Genomic DNA, 20,142 nt, shown 5'->3' with positions numbered 1-20,142 from the left:
CTCTGATTCTTCAATTTAGGATCATAAAAGAAATATTACTATGGCTAAAATGATGGCTTATTTTCTTCTTTTTTATTTTTAAAGCTCAGCGATCTGCTCAAGAACTTCCTCAGATTGAGAAATACAGCATCAGTAGTTGCTCAGTAAATGGAGGCCATGAAATGGTAGTGACAGGATCCAATTTTCTTCCAGAATCAAAAATTATATTTTTTGAAAAAGGACAAGGTAAATCTCTTTTTTTTCCTTTTTTTTTTCTTCTTAAGAACAAAACCAAAACCACTACCTGAGCTTGACTTTATATGTGTTCTTCATCTCTTTTATCTCTTTTGAAATTGTTCTGGATTAATGTCAAACATCAAAGGACTCCAGAAAAGAGCATAGTTTGTATTTTTCTCTGGAGAACTAGTTTTGTTTAAAATACTAAAAACGTCTGTTCTTCAGGTACAAAGTATTGACCAGGCAGTTATGGAAGTATGCCTGGCAGTAAAGTTACTGTTCACGTTATTAAAAGCTCTTAATGAAAATGAAAGGCTCTAAAACTTGGATAGCCTAGTAAGACTGTCAAAACACAAACATTTATCTGTTTTCATTGTTTTCCCTGAACTGCAACATAACACACAACTTCCCTTGTGATTTTGTTTTGCTTTGGGTTATCATTTTAACCATGACACTCCTTCGCAGCTAAAAAAAAAAAATCTTTTGAAAGCTCTAAGTAATATCCGGGGGGGCATAGCATAAGTCAGAAAAGAGCAGTGCTAGACTTGGGGAAGAAACAGACTATGGGATGTCAAAGGAAATGGTGTTTTAGAATAGACAGCCTTTGGAGCGCACAGTACTTCGTGTTGAATTCTGTGAAAGTTTAATGCTGGTGGGCATGGAGAGTGAGTGACGTATTTCAGTGAGAATAATGTAATACCTGTGACAAACCTGAACTATTTTGCTTTGAGGCTTTGGTTGCAATCAAAGCTTTTTCAAAGGCATTTGCTTGGCCCTCCTGTTACTTCAAGTTGAAAAGTTTAAAACTTATATCCATTCCTATAGAATAGAAGCAGTGGATAATTGCTGTTCCAGTTAAAAACTTCACACAGCCTGTTAGTAAAATCTAATTTCTTACGCAAATTCAAAATTTATGACCCTTAGAGATGTATTTTAAGGGGTGATTAAGTTTTGGTGGTTGCATCACAAGCATACAAATTCAGTTCTTTGTAATCTCAAATAGATAGAAAGCTTAGTAAATGCAAAGTTACAAACAATACCTGTATCACAGGAATAGCACTATATCAAAGTGAATAATTAGTAGAAAAGCATTGCTTTTTATCTAGCTAAACCCTTTTCTTCATAGTTTTGTTTTTCCAAAAACAGATGCCATTTTCGTCATTATGCAAAATTAAATTGGTATGCAACTACATAAACTATAGATTTTAACACCCCAAAGCCCTACAAAAATATTTTTGTTTTGTGATGTACACAGGTGTACGTATATGCAACTTACCTAAATATGTTCTGTTATCCAGGATTCCTTCCTGGTTCTGTAGCAGTTCTGGATACATGCTGTGATCTTAATCCTTCTTCCTTAAACTAGTATCCATGAAAAATAGTTGAAAGTTTAGGATTAGCTTTCCTGATACAGGGACTTCCTTTTCTTCTCTGAATTTTCCTTTAATATGTAGAGCTTAACATTTGAGCAACTTAAATTATCGCTACTGGAACTTGAATACCTGATTTCAACTTTTCAGGAAAGAGTAGCAAAAGTAAATCATTAAAAGGAAAAGTTTGCAGCTAAGTCCAATTCCTCTACATTTTATCTTTTCCTTAAATATTTAAGTAAAAATGTGGTATTGATTTAGTTTTAATTAGCAAATACAATATAAAGTGTTTTTTCCTACCTTATATTTTGACACCCAACTTTTCAAGCTGTATTTTTAAGCCCCTTTAAAGAAGTACTGCTGCTAGACAGTAGGTTTCTTGATAACTGCACTAAACCCAATAACAGAGAGAATCAAGCCTTAGGTTATGCTAGGTGTGAGCAGGGAGAGGTTCACCAAGGTGAACTTACCTCCCTCACAACACAGGCAACTTGCCCTGTAGTTGAATTGTAGAGTCTTTTAGTTCAGGGGCTGGTATTTGTCTTAAATATATAACCTTTGGATATGTACATGAAGGTACAGTATATATTCTCTTTCACATGGTGACTTAACCTGTAAGTCTTCAGCATGCTTGTTTGAATAATCAATCAAGGTAGAAGTTATTTAACTTTCTTTTTAAAATGTTTTGGAAAAATAGGGAAAAAACACCCCCAGCCACTTACAGTATACACTGCCTACTCTGGAACTAGATTTAACTGTATGTAATCAGCAGGAGTTCTATTAAAATGCAGAATCCTGAACAAAATCCTGCACAACAGCCAGCTTCACAATGTCTGTAGTGTTGAAACTCTGAAAGCACCCCTGTACTTGCAGTCTGTTTACAGTATGCCTGTCAGCTGTATCTCTCCCTGAATTGCCTCTTTATGACTGAAAATAAATGCAGTTTTAGATCAAGTATTTAAGGATTTTAGAAAATGTTTTTTGCTTGAATTATTTGTAAATTTCTCTCAACAGATGGAAGACCTCAGTGGGAGGTAGAAGGGAAAATAATCAGGGAAAAGTGTCAAGGGGTAAGAAACTTTCTTTTTCTTTCTTTAGAAATCTTTGTTTTCAAATGAGAATACTCAGTTTTCATTGTTGTTCTGAAATTCAGAATTCATTTAGTAAAGTAGATCACTGGCTGATTCAGACAGACAACTGGAGACTTCTAAATTGGCTTAATACTATAAAGTAGCTATTAAGATGATACGTTGAAGGAATTGGAAGTAGCATGCTTGCTGTGAAAGCATTGAAAAAATAAATTCAGATTTAACTAAAAGAAATCAAAGATGATTTTTCTAAAATAACAATTTCCAGCACATTCGAATTTTTCTTGCAAGCTTAATGATCTGAATTGCAGTTCTTTGACTCCTAGAGTATTTTATGCTCTGGCAGATAAACAAAGCATCCATTAGATGTGTCTTCCTAATTTCAGGTGTTACCTTCAGAACACTTGGGTTTAAGAAAGAAAAAGGTCTCCAAATAACAGTTCGCTTATAGTACTATTTTGTTATGTAATATATGCATAAACTTTATCCATTCTGGAATATCAATTTGCTTTAGTTTTGTAATAAAACTGTTTTAGTTCTTCTGTAATTAATAGTAGTTTCATTTGCATTTAATATGTAAAGCTTTTTCATTTCAACTTTCATATAGGCAAACATCATACTTGAAGTTCCTCCATACCATAACAAAACTATTACAGCTGCAGTTCAGGTGCAGTTTTATCTCTGCAATGGCAAGAGGAAAAAAAGCCAATCTCAACGTTTTACTTATACACCAGGTATTAAAAAAAAAAAAGCTGCATTCTATTTTGCCATGTAAAATAGACATTTGAAAGTATATCAGACAGTCTCGTACTTCTTATAGATAGATAAGACTAGCTTTGAAAAGTTTGTAAAGCACCTTAAACTCATCTCATTAAAAAACTGAAGTTTAGAATATTAAGCTACAGTGCTACGTGTACAGCCAGGCATTTCTTTGTTATGCTTTTTACAGAATAATTTGCATTTTACCAGTCTTTGAGAATGATAGTGAATCTTGGAATTTGCTCTTCTCAATACCCACAGTGATGGTAGTGAGATAACAATATGCATTTTTATGCATGTTTTATGCATTTTTTTCCTCCTTAGATATTCCAAAAAACTGCTTTATATGCAAGGAAGGAAGAAAAAAAAAGTCCTCTGGACATGTTGCAGCATATTCAGAGGAAATAGCTTGGAACATAGCCAGGACTGAAAATTGTGCCTATTTCAGTTAAAAAGTCTTAATCCCTTCCTTTTAGCACAAGAAGGTGGTCACTACTATCTAGATACAAAATACCTACTACTTTGCCTGCTGCTTTCTTTCTATTAAGAAATTCATGCCCACTTAGAGTAGTCAGTTCTCTTGGTGCTAATGATGGAGCTAGATCTTATAGGACTATTTGGAGTACTTGAGAACAGATAGCTGAAGGCATCTTTAAAGTCAGATATAAATATTAAGACAAACTTCTTGAAGCTAATTTGTATGGTGGCAAAGAAAGCTTCTATTAGTTTCCACAGTTTAAAATAAGTTTTGCTTGTTGTGCTCTAAAATACTTCATGCATAATTTGAGCAATGTTACCTAGGTTTGTGGTACACTAAGTATTCATTTATGTGTTACCAAATTTGTGATGTTTTTCAACAGTTATTCTTACAAATACCAGCTCCTCATACAATTACAAGAAGAATCGTAAGCGATACATTTGTATGAAAAATCCATATTTAAATGGTGGAATGAAGTAGTGAAACTTATCTCTTAAATAAGAAACTATTTTACTTACAACTGCAGCTGTTACTGTACAAACCCTTTAAAAATCCATTTTATTTTTTAAAAAATAGTGCTTTTAACATGTACTGTTTAAAATAGAAATCAAGCCATTAAGAATGTTAGCATTTTTCTCCTATTTACACTTAAAATCAGTATTTTCATGAACCTACCTGTGGCTTCAAAAAAAAAAAGTCCTGTAAGAAAGTGTACCTATTTAGAACAGTTGCCATCACTGAAATTAGGGAATATACTTAAAGAGCTGCCCTAAGAAAAACAACACATACTACTCAGACTAATGGAACTGAGTTGCTGACAAAGGTCAGCAGTCATCTTGATCAGAGGCTAATGAAAGTTTGATACGTGGATAAAAAAAATTTTCATTCACCTTTTCCTAGTGCCTGATACTGCACTCATCTGCCTGTTTTCAGTGGAGCCCAGCAACAGTCCCGACAACACATACCTTTGATGAGCGGATCCTTTAGATGTACTGGACTTTCTCTTTTTTGCAACTTTTTCTGAGTTGCAGATGTCTTTAAGAACCATACACTGCATAGGAGGATAGTTTAGAAGGGAAGAGACCTGCCTTTAAATAAATGCTAGAAGGATTCTTCTCCCTTTATATACCTGTAACACTGACCCTTTAAAGTCCAAGAAAATGAAAGCAGAGCAAGAGGAAAAGGGAAATTAGAACAAGGGCAGTAATGATGCTATTGTGGCTGTTGAACAGCAATTAGTGTGCATTTATCACAGGATACAAATGAGATGGAATTGTAACGCGCCGTTTTACTTTTTCTAGTTATAATGAAGCAAGAGCACAGAGATGAGGTGGATTTGTCTGCCGTTCCCTCTTTGGCCCTGCCTCACACAAGCAACGTCCAGGGCCTACATTCTATCCGAACTCAGTTGCCTTCACCAGAGCAAGGGCATCCTCATGACAATTTACTGTCTACATCACCGAGGAGCCTTGTGTGTCCAGTTCAGCCACCGTACACAGCAATGGTGACCTCAGCAGTGTCCCACCTGTCGCATATGCAAGGTAGAAACCTTAGTCCGAGCGAGGAGTGTCACGTTTTGCCCCCTGCTGTGGTTCAGTCTTTTCAGGTAACAACAGCACCTCCTGTGAGGCCTTCCTACCAGCCTATGCAGTCTAACGATGTATACAATGGACAGTCTGGTCTTCCCATGAACTCTGCCTCCAGCCAAGGATATGATGCTATTTCATTTCAGCAGGACACAGCTGTACCTCATTTGATAAATCTTAGCTGCCAAGCTCTACCACCAATGCCGTTCCACTCTTCAAATCCAGGTTCTGTGTCAACATCGAGTACCGCAGGGCACCCGCTAGCACACTCAGCCCATACGGGACAGTCATCTTCGCACCTACCATCGATGGGATACCACTGCCCAAGTGCTGGGCAAGGCTCCATCCCTTCTGCAATGAGTCGCTCTCTTGGGCAGTCTTCTCCCCAGCTGCAGCAAGTCCCGTACCATCCTACAAACCCAGCATCTGCTTCATCCCCATCCCCAACAGCTTCCCACCCTATGGTCCATTCACCACTGTCTGGACCTTCTTCACCCCAGCTACAACCTATGCCTTATCAATCTCCTAGCTCAGGACCTGCCTCATCTCCCCCGCCAACCACTGTAAGTCACTCGGGACAGCACTCCCCTCAAGCACACAGTCCTGCACTGGGAGGTCTTAATGCAGCTTCATCCCTAGTACACCATACCGTATGCGATTCATCTCCATTTTCACCAGATGGGGCAGCTATTAACATTAAACCAGAACCTGAAGATCGAGAATTGAATTTTCAAACGATAGGACTACAGGACATCACACTGGATGATGGTAAGCGGATCTAATATTTTAATACTGGGATATAATTACATTAAACCAACAGGTGTGGGGGAGGGCTGTTTAATTTAGAACACTCTTTACAAGAGTGAATTTGTACTATCAAAATGGAGTCATTTTTGTGCCTAAAGCAATGACTTATTTAAAACTAATTATATCAGCTGTAGTTATACAGTTCAAGAACTTTAGTTTGCTAAACTTTGGTTTTAGTCATAAAACAGGGCCAGAGGATTAACTCATACATACTGACACCTTATATACAAGGAATTAATTTGAAGCCTCTTCTGATTGTCTTACTGGTATGTTTCAGTGAAAGTCCTAACAAAGTCTGAGTTGCATAAATGTAGTTTGAAGTCGTTTCATGGGGTTGTCCCAGTTTTGATGGACAACCTACTTCACTGAAAATATAGCACATGCATTTTGGCACTGTCTTACTCTCTTCGTAGGCATTCTGTAGAAATGCTGTTGTCATTCAGCACCTCTGCTCACAGTAGCTGTTTGCTTTTTCCTTACCACTTTGGCTACATTTTTTGAGAAATTCACTTGCTTACCATAAACAAGGACCATGGTGGAAGACATTCCAATGCTTGAGGCCAGACTACAAAGTCTTCTACTTTAAATACTTGCACAATGTTAAGTTACAAAACTTGTCCAACCAAGTGGAAAGTAAGAGAGATCAGCTCCTAAGCATCGGACTATTTTAGGCATAGATGAGAAGCCATTTAAAGAACATGTCAGACTAAAATAACTGAAGGAACAGAAGGCCTGCACTTCAGAGGTGTTTGATATTGATGATGGGAATCTTCCTAGTATCTTTTTTCTACAACAGCCGTAACTGAAATTCTTGTTATCATCCTTTGTAATTATTTAATTGCATCAGCAGTACCGATACCATAAAGACTTAAGCATAGGCCATCTGTTAAATATCCTTATCAGTCCCAGTTCCTTGCCTAAATGGAACTTTGGTATTGTAACCTCCAGTCGGTAGTAAGAAAGTTTAGTAAGAAATGCCATTAAGACACAGCATACTAGAAAGAAAATGAGAGAAAGTGATAATGTAGTTGGGCTTTCAGTTAAATGGCCACCCTAGGTAAATAATATTCTGATTTTAGAAACGCTGCACAATCAACCAGCTTTCCTTGATCTAGAAAAGAAGGAAGAGACTGATCCTTTCAAGGACTTGCTGAGGGGAGAAGAGGAAGGCTTTATGAAACAGAATGCCTAAAAAAAGAAATACGTATCTACTTCCATGCTTTAGGAGTGAGAAAGAAATCTTAAAGTTTCAAAAAAAGTGTCATGGTAGAACTTGTCTTTTTCTCATCCTGCTTCCCTTCACACCCACCAAAAAGATACGGGAATAAAAAATTAAACCCTAAAAACTAAATACTGTAGTTAAATTTAACACAACCTAAGCAGAAGTGTTTCGCATTCATGAGCGATTCAGCAGTTTGTCTGTACCTGTTTGGGAGTTAGAAGGAATGCACAGCAAAGAAGAGAGACAGATTTTTTCTTTTTTCCTATAGCATAAATACTAGCTGCTTTTAGAAATATAAATATCTATAATGAAGCATATAATAATATAATCTATTTATATATATAATGAAATTACTGGATAGTTTCTGTGCTGACAAACATATTTTATACTTTAAATCACAGGAAAAGCTGAAAGAGATACACTATAAAAGGGTGACCACTTGCTAATACTTCAGATGATTCAAGTTACCACAGCTTTAATAATTATTACTTCTTAAATAGTGCTGGTTGGAGAATTTTAAAGCTCTGATAACTGGTGATTAAATGATACACTTCCTATATGGAAACAGAACTTGGTTTTGATACTAAACAAGTACTTAGCAGAAGCTATACATTTACAGGCACTGAGCTTACATTCATTTCAGTTTAATGTTACTGCCATACAGTGATTGATTCATTCAGTGTTAGGATTCAAAGAAACAGAAAAACTTTTTTTTTTTTCATTTCCAACCTCCAAATTTAAATTAGATGTCTAGCCTGAAACCTGCTGTCTGAAAAATCTTGAAGTGCATAGTGCAAAGAAACAAGCTGCTCAATACTCTCAACATGAATAAATACTTCCCCCGCTTAATCAGTTTTAAACTAGAAAACATGTTTAGACAGGAACACTCTTTTTGTAATGTATCTAATATATTACTGCGGTTTATAAAATAATTTGAAAAATTTGCTTTTGTTTATAATTGAATTTTAGTTTCCATGCAGATAGAACTAGACACAAATTGCGAATGAATTACTCTAATGTTATAAGAACTATGAAAAAAAATCCAAACCCAAATGCATACGTAGATAAATATTGATATGGTATGTTCTCCCAAGTAATTTATCAAACCTGAAGGCTATATTTAGCTGGAAAACAGGTTTTTAAAGGTGACCAATTTAAGGCAAATAAACTGCTCTCAAAATAATAGTAAGGGAAAGCCAATTAAAATTTTTTTAAATCACATCTGGATTAGAGTTGTTAAATGTTGAATAATATTTAAGTCAGGAGGTTAAAACAGAAAACAACACCCTGATAGCGTAAATAATCTTCTTTCTTTTAGTAGTGTGCAGGATTTCAAAATCAGCATAGTAGATATATTTTCTTGGCAAATAAAGTTTGAACAAAAATTCAAGTGCAGTACAGAAGTGCTACTTCTAATTACTAAGCTTAGCTAGACAGAGTATGATTATTTAAAAAATAATAATAAAAACGTAGCTAGTAGTTATATCAGTTCCGTTAAACAAGACTCCCAAAAGCGGATTTCAGTGCCTCTTCTGCCAACATTCAGGCTTTTTCTTCAAATCCTGACTCTGCTCCCCTCAAATCTGAAACTTAATGTAGAACTACAATGCTGCTTCATCAGCACTCAAACCAAGAGCATCTGGATTAGTCTTGATCCAGCATCTACTGGAAGGTGTAACCTATTTGGATTCACCATTTACAGTTTCTGCAAAGTCAGATATGCTTGCAAAGACCAGAATGGAGTGGCTTTTAAAGTCTTGTTTTATTCCCTTGCCCAATATGTAGTAGTGCAAGTTGGGCTCTGTTTGGATTATGAGTGACAAAAGATTGCAGAATTTAAAGGTAGATCCTTTACTTGTACATATGCAGAAATTACACAATTTCATTTTTTCTTCTACTGAAACTTGGGTAGTTTTTTTCCTCATTTTTGAACAGGACCTAATTGATGTTTTAGCCTTTTCTGATCACTTCCTTGCATTTGCTTGTGTGTATAGCATCACTCCTCTTCCCCACAATCCTTCCTCCCCCCACTTAAAGAAACAAAAAATCAACGTGCATAAGGGCATCTAGATACGAAATTAGAATTACATTACGGAAAATGTTTGAAATGTAACACAAATTCAAAGTAATTTGTAGTGTATGCTACCACTTAAAAGACGTTCTGAAAACTAGTACTTTTTCTGCATAGGACTTTCCAATAGTCAATCTGCACAGGTGGAGAAACTTTTGGACTGGAACTGCATAAAAGCAGGTTCCTACTCTTTATTTGTCCCATCCCTTTCTCTTCCTCCTCCCCCAGTCTCTCCCATGTTGGACCTCCTTTTTCCCTTAACTGCTTTCACCAAGTCTGTCTTCTGCACATCTCCCCAGGCTAACTGTTCCCCATACAGATAGCAGAATATTTAGGGCCGCACGCAGGTATAAATAAGAAGGCTAACATGACAACCAGGCAGCCGGTCGCTTCCTGTATCCATCATCCATACCATGCTATGTTGTGTACTCATCTAACGAAGGTCCCATTCCTTCCCGACTTGAAAAAAGTAAGTCAGTTAGGCTCTGTCTCGCTGTATGATGAGGCCCTGTTAATTTTTTTCACTGTTTTTAAGAAGTGCTCCTAGTGTGGCGGTTTGCCTATCCCACTGTCAAGTGTTAAATTTAAAGCTATTCTAATAGTATTGATCTAAAACTTAAGCTCTTGTGGTTTTTTGCAGTTTAGGTGTGAGCTTACCTTGGACTTCACGACTTTCTAAAGTGATGAGGTTTCTGTATTTAGCCATTTTCAAGGTATTATATTAGGCTATATTCAGCAAATCAGGATGACCTTCTGCTAATCCTCTTACATTTTGTTACTCATTGCATCTCCATTACATAAAGCCAGAGATTAGAAAATTCAGTATGTGGATTTATTATAAATCATAACTAGAAATCCTCTAACAGTTCTGTGTACATAAAGCAATAAGTCTGCTTTGTCAGGCATATGCCACGTAGAATTCTAAGCCACGTGCATTCATTCATTTTAATAGTTCTGTGATAACTCTTCAGAGGATAAGTTCTTTTGCTTGGAAGCTCAGAAATTATTCAGATCTTTACTAGAAAATCTGTGGATCTTTACAGGCATCTTTTTACTTAAGCTTCATCTTAACTTAGCATCACTACTCGTATCCTATTAGCAGTAACTAATAAGAAAGTTTTTGGAGAATGACTGTATTTTCTATTTCTATGTATTTAAAATTTACAATTAATAGGTTGTTCTTAATTAAGACAGCTTCCTGCCAAGCAAAGCATTGAAGGTCAACAGACACTAATATTATATGCCAGAACAAAATGGTGCATCTTGCAACATACCTGGCATGGATTTCTGTAGCAAGAACTCCAGCCTGCATTGTACACTGAATTCAGAATATTCCTGATTCTAAAAGGCATTCAGAAAATGGCACTGCTGTGGATTGTTTAGTAAGGTTGTGTTTAAACTCCCATCTTTCTTAGTATTCTCTATATTAAGTATATATTAAGTATACAGGCTTTGCAATAAAAAGCAGTATACAATTCTTACTCTTCTCATAAGCTTTATGGGCTCCTGCAGTGACATCTTGAGGTTGAGTAAGGTGATAAGGCAGAACCTGACATGTATTGGACAATAATGGCACTCTGCTTTTAGGATTGGTTGTTATGAATAAAATAGAGAACAGTCCAGACGCTAGACAGTAGATTCAAGGGATGAGGTTGGAATAGTAATATAAAAGTGAAAAGGATCTTATCATCCAGGGTTGTCAGCAGTTAAAGGATGTTATGACCTATATCTTCTAGTGGAGTCGTTCATAAAATTGAGGCCAGGAAGGCATCTTTTGAGAAGATCAGTTATAGACTGCTGATGCGTTAAGAACTTTGCATAAATCCTCAGATCTCCGTGACCAGCTAATGTATGAATCCTCCTGTTTGTCTCTGAGAGCTGCAGAACACCTCATATCTATTTCCAATTAAATACACCTAGTTGTACCACCACAAAAAGATTCCTATTTAAGAATTAGGACAGGTTAGAAACTTATTTTGGAAATGTAACTGTTATGTCTACATCATGGTGCAGATACTACCACTAGGAGCAGAGCTGAAAGGAGTTAGGCATGTCATTGCAACACTGGCAAAAATACGCTTAGACACTAGTGCACTGCTTTCCACAGCCCAGCATGTGGCCTCCAGCTCCAGGATTCACGCATAATGCTTACTATGATAAACTATGTTTAAATTCATGTATTTTCTTGCTTGAAAGAAAGGGTAGCAATGTGACTTCATGAGTTGGCTTCACTACAATATATAAATGCAGAGTGTGACATCATAACCATGACATGGACGGGTTTTTGTTACTGTACAGAATAACTTACAGCTTGCGCCATGACTCTGCAGCACCCACACACTGTCTATATTAGCTATAAACATCATGTGCCCATGAAAGCTATACTACTCCTAACATTTAATACATCCTTATTAGTTTGTTTTTTTAAAAAATAAAAAGTAATTTTTAGTAAAGTTGGTGTAAAACCCGAAACTTCTAAAGTGAGTACGTCTTATGGCTTGAAGTAGTAAGTTGCAAGGTCACTCATCGTGTCCTTGAGAGTTTGCCATTGCAAACATGGCCTTCCATTTGCCTATTTTTGATCATCAACCCCTAGAGTCACAGCTGGCTGCTCCACAGCAGAGAAGACTGAGGGTTAATTATAGCCTGGCAGCTGCTGCCCCCCCTTTTTTTTTTAAACAGGAAAGTTGACACTGTACTACTTGCTGGTTCTGTGGAGTCAAAACCAGGCTAAGTATGCGGTGCTAACTGTGACGTAGCTGCAGGGCTTCTTAACATAAATGCAGCTGATAGAACTCAATCCAGAGTTGACAAAAGAAGGCCTATATCCAAGGAAGCATGTGCTGCAGTCTGTCCTTAATGTTCTTTGAGGTTTAGTGTTCCTCGTTACATCTGTAAATACAATAATTCAGTCTACTATCATCCAAAACACAAGTTTCTAGCTGGATGCAGCAATACCGCCAAGCCTCAACTGTTAGTATAACCTGCCAGACACTTACATCAAACTGCCTTTTGCAAAGAACATGAAAAACCCACTCTGGCTCTAACAGCACCACAAACAATGTGCATTCTAGTATAGTTTGGGGGATCCACTGTTCTAGAAACAGCAAATCTTCCAGTTTAAGTCTAGCTGCCCACATGTCTTACTCAGCTCATAGCAGTAAAGGATATACAGGCTTTTAATCAGATAGTGCTAAAACAAAAGAAAAAACCTAAGTTACTTGAAGAGATCCTGAAAACCAAATGGTATAACTCCATTAGCTTTTTGGTCTGCCTGGAGCCATAACAGAACTACAATTTTTCATTGCCTTACAACTCTGACCCAAGTCTGGTGCAGCTAATGGAAACGGGAAAAAACTTTTCTCAGCTGTTTATGAAATGATAAGGTAGAAAGGTATTTTCAAGGTATGGTTATTTGGTACCTCAAGTTCTATCTTACTTCACTGCTCATGGCACAAAACCCTTACGCTGTATTACACACTTATAAAGGCTGTTACTTTATTTACCACGTTTCACAAACAACAAATATTGTGCACAAGGCACGCACATGCTTCATTCTAGCAGGTGCTGGCAGGAGACCTGTTACACATACTACATACAACATACAGCATCAGGAATTTGTAAGAGTGAAAATTCAATACTGTCACCAGCTTTGTAACTCAAATAACTCAGAGTCCCTCTATGTATGAAATTAATTGGGAAAAATTTAATCATATTTCTCTGCTAGAGTGACAGATAATCCTTACTGTATAAACGATGCTGACATGATGCAGACACTGTTGCTTAAAAGGGGCAATTAATTCCACTGTTCACTTTGGAGGCTCTCACTGTGATTGTCTGCCTCTTTGAAAGCCTGAACTTTAAAGAACACCGTGAAAAAGTTAATTTGTTTCATCCCCAGGTAGTTTTCTGCCTGTCTCCCTGGATTCGATGTGTATTTAAATGTCACTTTCCTGCTGGTTCTACCAGCTGATGAGAAAATGCTCTTTTCATAATCTCCCATTATTTGAGATGAACTAATGAAGAGTGAGCTTTTCTCAAGAGTTTGTCCTTCATCTGCTCCTTTCCTTCAAAATGGCAGTGGATATTTCTTTGAAACACAACTAATGCCTTCCACTTCCTGTTTAAATACATGTAACTTTATGCTTTAAACAATTAAGCTTGAGAAGTCATCCAAAGAAGTAATTCGAACTGCTTGAATTTCAGGAGGGAGTGAGAATAAACTTCTTCATTCTCCCTGGAGTCCTCCCTGAGCACTGCTTAGAAATCATGCTGGCAGAACAGATGCGTGGCTCTATCCAGAAGGCACAGTTTAGCCAGTTTTCATAGCAGTTTCATTAATTGTATTAAAGGCCCGTTTACAAAAATGTGTTGCTCCATCTTAGAAAAGAAAAAAAAGGTATCCAGGTGTAAGTTCTGCTGATTAGTGTAAGTTCACTAATCACAGCTGCATAAATACACTCTTGTTGGTTAAATTAATAAATACACCATTCTACATTCATTTTTCCCCCAGGAACAGTTCAGTGAAGTACAGTTCTCCTCTTCCTCCTTGATTTCTCACAGTGCCTCTGACAGAGCCACCTACACCAAGATAATGCTTTGTTTTCCCACATTGCAAACTGTGTGGCCTTACTGACTGAAGAGCGGTGCCTTGGACAAAATATTCAGATAGTCTGACAAGTAAGGGGAAGCTAACAGCTGTTTACAGGAACTGTTTCCATTGTTTAAAGGATAAGAATAATAAAAATAAAGGTCTTATTTACTAGCACTACCATGCCTACCATGTTCAGTGGAGGTGATGTCAGCAGGTATAAGCACTTTTAATTTGACTGCATTAAGTAAAGCAGGTTGAGAAAACTGAAAGAGGAATGTTCTAAACCAACACAAATTCTAAATGAAATTTATGTAGCATAAAGTTCACAATTTTACAAGTAGGTAGACATCCAGAAATATTAACCATTACCTTTATGGCTCTGGCTACAAATTGAAAACTAATTAAATATACGAGATAAGTGATACTGTTTCTAATAGGCACTCTGACAATTTATAAATAGTTATGTCGACGTATGTAGTAGTTGTGAATGAAACTGGGTATTTAAAGTTAGTGCTATTAAAAGAAAACTGAAAGTCACTTCCTGGTTGAGTGAACTGTAACTTCTTGGTTTAGTCCAGTCAGTAGTTATGTCTGTCTTCTTCTCTGACACAGACAGTTTTATCTCTGACCTGGAATACCAGCCATCAGGTTCAACAGAGAAATGGACTCAACATTCAGCACTCATGTCCAACTCCTATGTGGAAAATCTAGAGGGTGAGTCTGCTTACGGAAATGCTTCAATGTTTAAAATTGGAGCACAAAGGAGAGGGGAAGGTATTTTAATAGTCCTAACATACATAAGTGAAAAGCACTATATAGTACTTAAGTATTGCTATAATTGGACACCTGTGTATTCTGAAATAGTTGGAAACTTCAGAAGTTGTGAACCAGGTGTACACTCACTCAGTAAAAGCCTCCACCAGAAGTATATATAGCTGCCACAGAACTTCCTGAGTGCTGTAGAATCTAGTACAATAACAGAAGGGGATATGACAATCTTAACTCAAATACAGCCAAGGTTGTAGAGTGGCCAGATCAGTTAATTCTGAGAAACTTAGGATGTTTCTCCTTTTTTAAAAAAAGATACAGCAATGTCAATTTAAATAGATGGAACACAGTGGCATGCACTACCAGTCTAAGTATCAGAAATATGGGTTTCATAAATAGAGTTCTAGTTGAATGTCTACTATATAATTGGGAAAGTTCATCTGGATTTGCTTTAAGGTGCTTTCAGCTTCTTTGTCTTACGTAAAAGCAAGGTAATTATGCACCGTGACTCTTTTAAGTAGTAATGTTAGAAATTGACAAGTGGTATATTGGACATGTTTGTATTTGTAGTCATTTTTCTTAAGTGTTTTTCACTTTACTTACAAACATGCCTAAAATGCCAAAGAACTGTCCTGTTCCTTTACATATATATTCCATATATATAAATAAATGGACACACAGTCATGTACATACACCCATATATATGTAACATGTTTTACTTTCCCTGTAGATTTTTAAAGGGGAATACCTGTAAGTGTACATTCAATTTAGGGTTGTTAACACTAAAGTAACCTAGCTCTGTTATAGCCTTAATAAAGCTCTTAGACGATAAGTGTGTAGACTTACCTTAGATTTGCTCACATAACTAATTTAAAATAAATCACACCACTGGTCTTTTACCATCTTTCAAAAACTGACTTAGTCCTGCTTTACTTAAATCATCAGAATGTGATCAGTAAGGTAAGTAGCTACGCTTCAGAATGGCAAAACTTGCGAAAGGACTCCCTACACTGAGTTGACATTTCAACATCTTGAAATGGCAAACTGATTGGTAAAATACCAGCTCTGGCTTAGATTATTTCTGTGTTCTAGACTACTCCCTGTGCAATTCAGGATCTAGTAGGTACAAAATGATTGTTGAAGTTCTTGAATGATGGACTCAATGGAATAATAATAATAATAATTAAAAGAAAAGTATGTATCAGTCTTGTCAAGTAAATGGTGAGACAGAGGTTGGCAAAACCCAAAAGTAGAATTACAAGATGTATGCTTCTAAAAGGGCACACAAACGGAAAACCAGACCCAGAGAGGAACACACTTATTCACAAATGCTAGCATCTGAGAAACACAATCGGGAAACATGACATTTTTTAAATGAAAGTAATAGGTATTTCATCTAAGAAAGCTAATCAGTGAGATGCTAATCCTGTAATGTAAACTAATATTTACACAGGAAAGCCAGAAGAATGGTTCTGTATCTTAAAGAATGCTTAGTGTCAAATCAGACAAAAGAACTGTATCAATCACTAGGATGGATGCCAGGCTTAAATTAAGAGTATAGCTTCTGAATTACTCCACTGAACAGGACAGCAACCGTAACTGTAGTGTGCTGCAGGAGATCAGACAATGTGCAAAGGCAGGAAACACACGAATGGAATACCTGAGTCATCCTTTATAGAATGGGTAAGTGTGACAAGTGCTTCATGGAGCGCTAAGTCATGAGAGGAACTCACAAGGGGAAACATCTCTTTATTTGGTCCCAAGTAGTGTACAGGAACTAGTTAAAAAAATGTATTTCTTCATTTTGTCACAGTTTCAGCATTACAGGCTGCAACAAACTTCAGTAGTCCTTTGAAAGGGGAACTGCAGGAAAACAGTAAAACTTTAAAAAACAGATAGTCAAAAGGGTAAAATAGTTGCAAGTGGTCTGCAAACTACTTGCAAAGGTTCAGACTAAGTGTACAATTACCGGTTAGAGAGTCTAGAAGCTGTTTCCAAATACCAAAAACAGAAAAGAAAATGAAAATTGGTAGGTTAAACCTGAAACCTGACCAACGGATGACAAATCAGGAATTCAGTTTAAAGTAGATAACCATCAACAACCTTAGAAAATATTTCGTGTTGATGTTCACAGCCAAGAAACTTGTGATTCTTATGCGAAAGTCCTTTGAAAGAGGGACTTAATGCAGGATCAGCCTCAAGTTGAAGTATCAGAACAAGGGTTTCGCAACAAATAGATAAAACAGACAGTGACAATTCACTGCAACCAGATGAAACGCTGTACAACAGTTCTGGAAGAGTAAGCACCAGTTGAACTATTAACCACAATGTATAACCTCTCACTTAACCTGATTTGGAGCCAGAGGACTGGAAGCTGAAAAATGTCACACTGCTGCTGCTGAGCTATTCAGAATAATGAAAAACAAAAACTGGCTGAAAATATCTACAGGAAAACCTCGTGATTAAAGAAAATCAATGTTACTTAAAGGAGTGGAAATTATGGTAAGGGGAGGAGGAAAAAGAAAAAAAACACTGCCCTATTTCCATACACACAGTGACAAGCTCTCTGGACTATTTTTATTTAAAGCAGTCTTAAATTTAAAATGGACAATTCTATGAAAATTTGGTTGTTTTAAAGGGGTGAGTAAATGCCAAGAATGAGTATGAAACCAGCAGAGAACAAATACTACTACATAGATAGGGTATGTGCCCACATCTCAATTATGGTCACCTTCTCTCCTCCCTGAGCTCACAAAAGAATTAGGTGCTGTTTTGGTTAAGGTCAACCAGCAAGCTCAAAGATTTGGAACAGAAGTTCCGTTGAATCAGAAGCTCTCTCCAGCCAGGAAAATGAATGTTGGGAAGATGTTAAAAATGAATGGGTAGCTTGGAAAAGCTAACAAACAAAAAAAACTTACTGGGAAAGCAAATGAAAAGAAAGTGTCCAGCAAGTGAAATAATGGACCGATACAAATAAAAACCACTGATATGGCTACATGTAGTTAACCTTTGGAATTTACTGCCTCACAGTGTTGCGGATGCCAGAATTTTGCACAGACCCAAAAGACCCCTGTGAGAAAAATCCAGATTGGACTGTTCAGCACAAAAGATACTGTCTTAAGAATTCCCTCAGCCAAGCACGTTTTGAAGCCTGGTAGAAGCGTCATGATGTTTTTTTCCCTACTTTTCTCTCTGTCTCTGCTATTGCCCATTACATACCTAGTTTGTGATGTGAACTGGTTTCCTGATAGTCCTCCTTAGAGGTTTTCAGGTAGTATTTTTGACCTATGAAAACCTAAAATGCTTGGCAACTGCTTATTACAGAGACCTGTAGAAAGGACTGATAGTAGATTACCATGCTGATTATAGATTACCAGCTTCCTGCAAGGTAAAGGAGGTCACTTCGTTATTACTGGAATGGCCTTTAGGGTTCAGGAATGACTTATGTTTTTCTGTGTTCCTGTACAAAATATGTGGTTCTTAGCATTCACAGAAACTGGGGGAATGAGGTATAGACCAAATTAGGAGGATGCTAGTTCTGGATTGACATTTCATTTAAAAAGAAAACACCTTCACTTCTGATGTTAGAACTTCAAACACCTATCTCAGAGTTTACACTACATTTAAGTGTGCTTTTATTCCAATATGAAATATGTAGTAAGATGGTAGACGTATGCAAGATGACTCACAAATTATGGCTCAGTCTCACACTGAAAAGGTGACATTGTAGAATTGATGAAACAAATAAAACAGGAGGAAAAAACAGACTATACAAATATATCAAAGCATCAGTTCCTTTTTAGAACTTGTTACTGCAAATTCTTAAAGCTGTTTTTTTTTTGTTGTTGTTGTTATTTATTTATCAAAAAACACAACCTAATTTTAGAAGTCACCAGCTCTTATGATGTGATGTTTCATAACACAAGAACCCTGTTCTGTTCAAAGCAGCTACTGCAGATAACTCTTCGTAGGTGAGAATTTCTCCCAGGAAGTTGGTCCATACGGTACACAGGACACGTCTCCATTGGAACAGCTGACAAGATTACAACTCATAGCTGTGTGTGTCACTCACGGCACAAATGGCTGAGCTGTTCGACCCAATTCTAGTTTATTTTAAAACTCTGGATTGCAAATTGCAACAGTTTAAGGAATCTTCACGAACAGTCTGGCTGTTCATGCAGCTAGCAGCTGGAGCAATAGCTTTATCAGCTGTCCCAGTGTAAGTCTTCAGGGAGCGAGAGGCGAAGTCCTCTGACTAAAAGTTAAGGGGATGGCAAGCGGGGAGCAGGGAAAGAGCTTCCAAAGAGTTGTGGTCCGGTTTTTATATCAAGCTCAGTGGCTCAGCTGTCTTTCATGCGTGTAGTCAGCAGGGACTTAAAAAAGCAAACAGAACACTGTGAAATCAAAACAGTGGGAACAAACCAGGAAAACAGAATGTGTGGTTGCTCTTATTTTACAAGCTTGACAGCAAACCCCAAAGTCAGAGCTGGTTATCTTCTACTCTGTTCCACTGGTATGAGTGTTAGTATGCTGCTTATTTTTTTTGAAAGGTTATAGGGGCTGAGCCTCCAGATGACTTTCAGACTTTTTAGATGCAGCACAGGGAGCCGGAAGTGGGGAACCTTTGCAATACATTACAATCTTACCGGTATTTACAGGTCCAATCTAATCGGTCTGTAGCAGAAGGTTTTTTCTCACCATGCTAAATTCGGTTCTGCACCATCTATTTTTAACTATCAGTATAAATCTGCCAGCCAGTTTAAACTATGTATAGATAGTGGGAAAGAAAAGGATAAAATTATTGCAAATAAAGTAACAGCTAGAATTCTGAAGTCTGGGATAACTGCCAAAGAAGTGAATGAAATAGACCCTGGAAAGTTATTAAAATAATTTCCATTTAACAGCTTGATTTAAAATACCTGTTTTGCATTTTGAGCCTCGCCATATTTGACAGTCAAGCTTTCAGAATGCAGTTACTGCTTTTGTAGTGGAAGAACTTGCCATATTTCTACACAGATTGTAGTGTGTGCCACTGCTCTCATTTTTGATCTGATCTAGTCATTATTAAAAGATAAGCAACCTCAATTGTTAGCACATAAATCATCTGATAACACTTTTGATGTTACCCATGCAATTGACATTGATCATGTAAAAACAAGTTTAGGTCATCAGTACATACTGAG

General features: G+C 37.0%; 1 protein-coding gene and 1 long non-coding RNA gene across 9 annotated transcripts in view; one reads left to right on the top strand and one right to left on the bottom strand.

Annotated features, from left to right (window-relative positions):
- LOC106043101 (uncharacterized) overlaps positions 1 to 20,142 on the bottom strand; it is a 55,383-nt gene that overhangs the window by 11,080 nt on the left and 24,161 nt on the right. For all 5 annotated transcript variants that reach the window (XR_010834418.1, XR_007168939.2, XR_010834419.1 and 2 more), the window contains exon 2: positions 1,493 to 1,578. This is a non-coding gene — a long non-coding RNA (uncharacterized lncRNA). The remainder of the gene's footprint in view (positions 1 to 1,492; positions 1,579 to 20,142) is intronic.
- Positions 1 to 20,142, top strand: part of NFATC3 (nuclear factor of activated T cells 3) — a 74,862-nt gene that overhangs the window by 47,901 nt on the left and 6,819 nt on the right. For 3 of the 4 annotated variants that reach the window (XM_067004368.1, XM_048078629.2, XM_048078631.2), the window contains exons 6-10: positions 85 to 225; positions 2,601 to 2,656; positions 3,282 to 3,408; positions 5,213 to 6,265; positions 14,804 to 14,905. In XM_067004368.1, coding sequence (XP_066860469.1) covers positions 85 to 225; positions 2,601 to 2,656; positions 3,282 to 3,408; positions 5,213 to 6,265; positions 14,804 to 14,905 — 1,479 coding nt within the window. The remainder of the gene's footprint in view (positions 1 to 84; positions 226 to 2,600; positions 2,657 to 3,281; positions 3,409 to 5,212; positions 6,266 to 14,803; positions 14,906 to 20,142) is intronic. The other variant, XM_048078630.2, reaches the window with a different exon arrangement.

Source organism: Anser cygnoides, chromosome 12 (genome assembly GCF_040182565.1).
Source record: "Anser cygnoides isolate HZ-2024a breed goose chromosome 12, Taihu_goose_T2T_genome, whole genome shotgun sequence".
In the NCBI taxonomy this organism is placed as follows: domain Eukaryota; kingdom Metazoa; phylum Chordata; class Aves; order Anseriformes; family Anatidae; genus Anser; species Anser cygnoides.
This window is presented reverse-complemented; position numbering and strand designations above follow the sequence as displayed.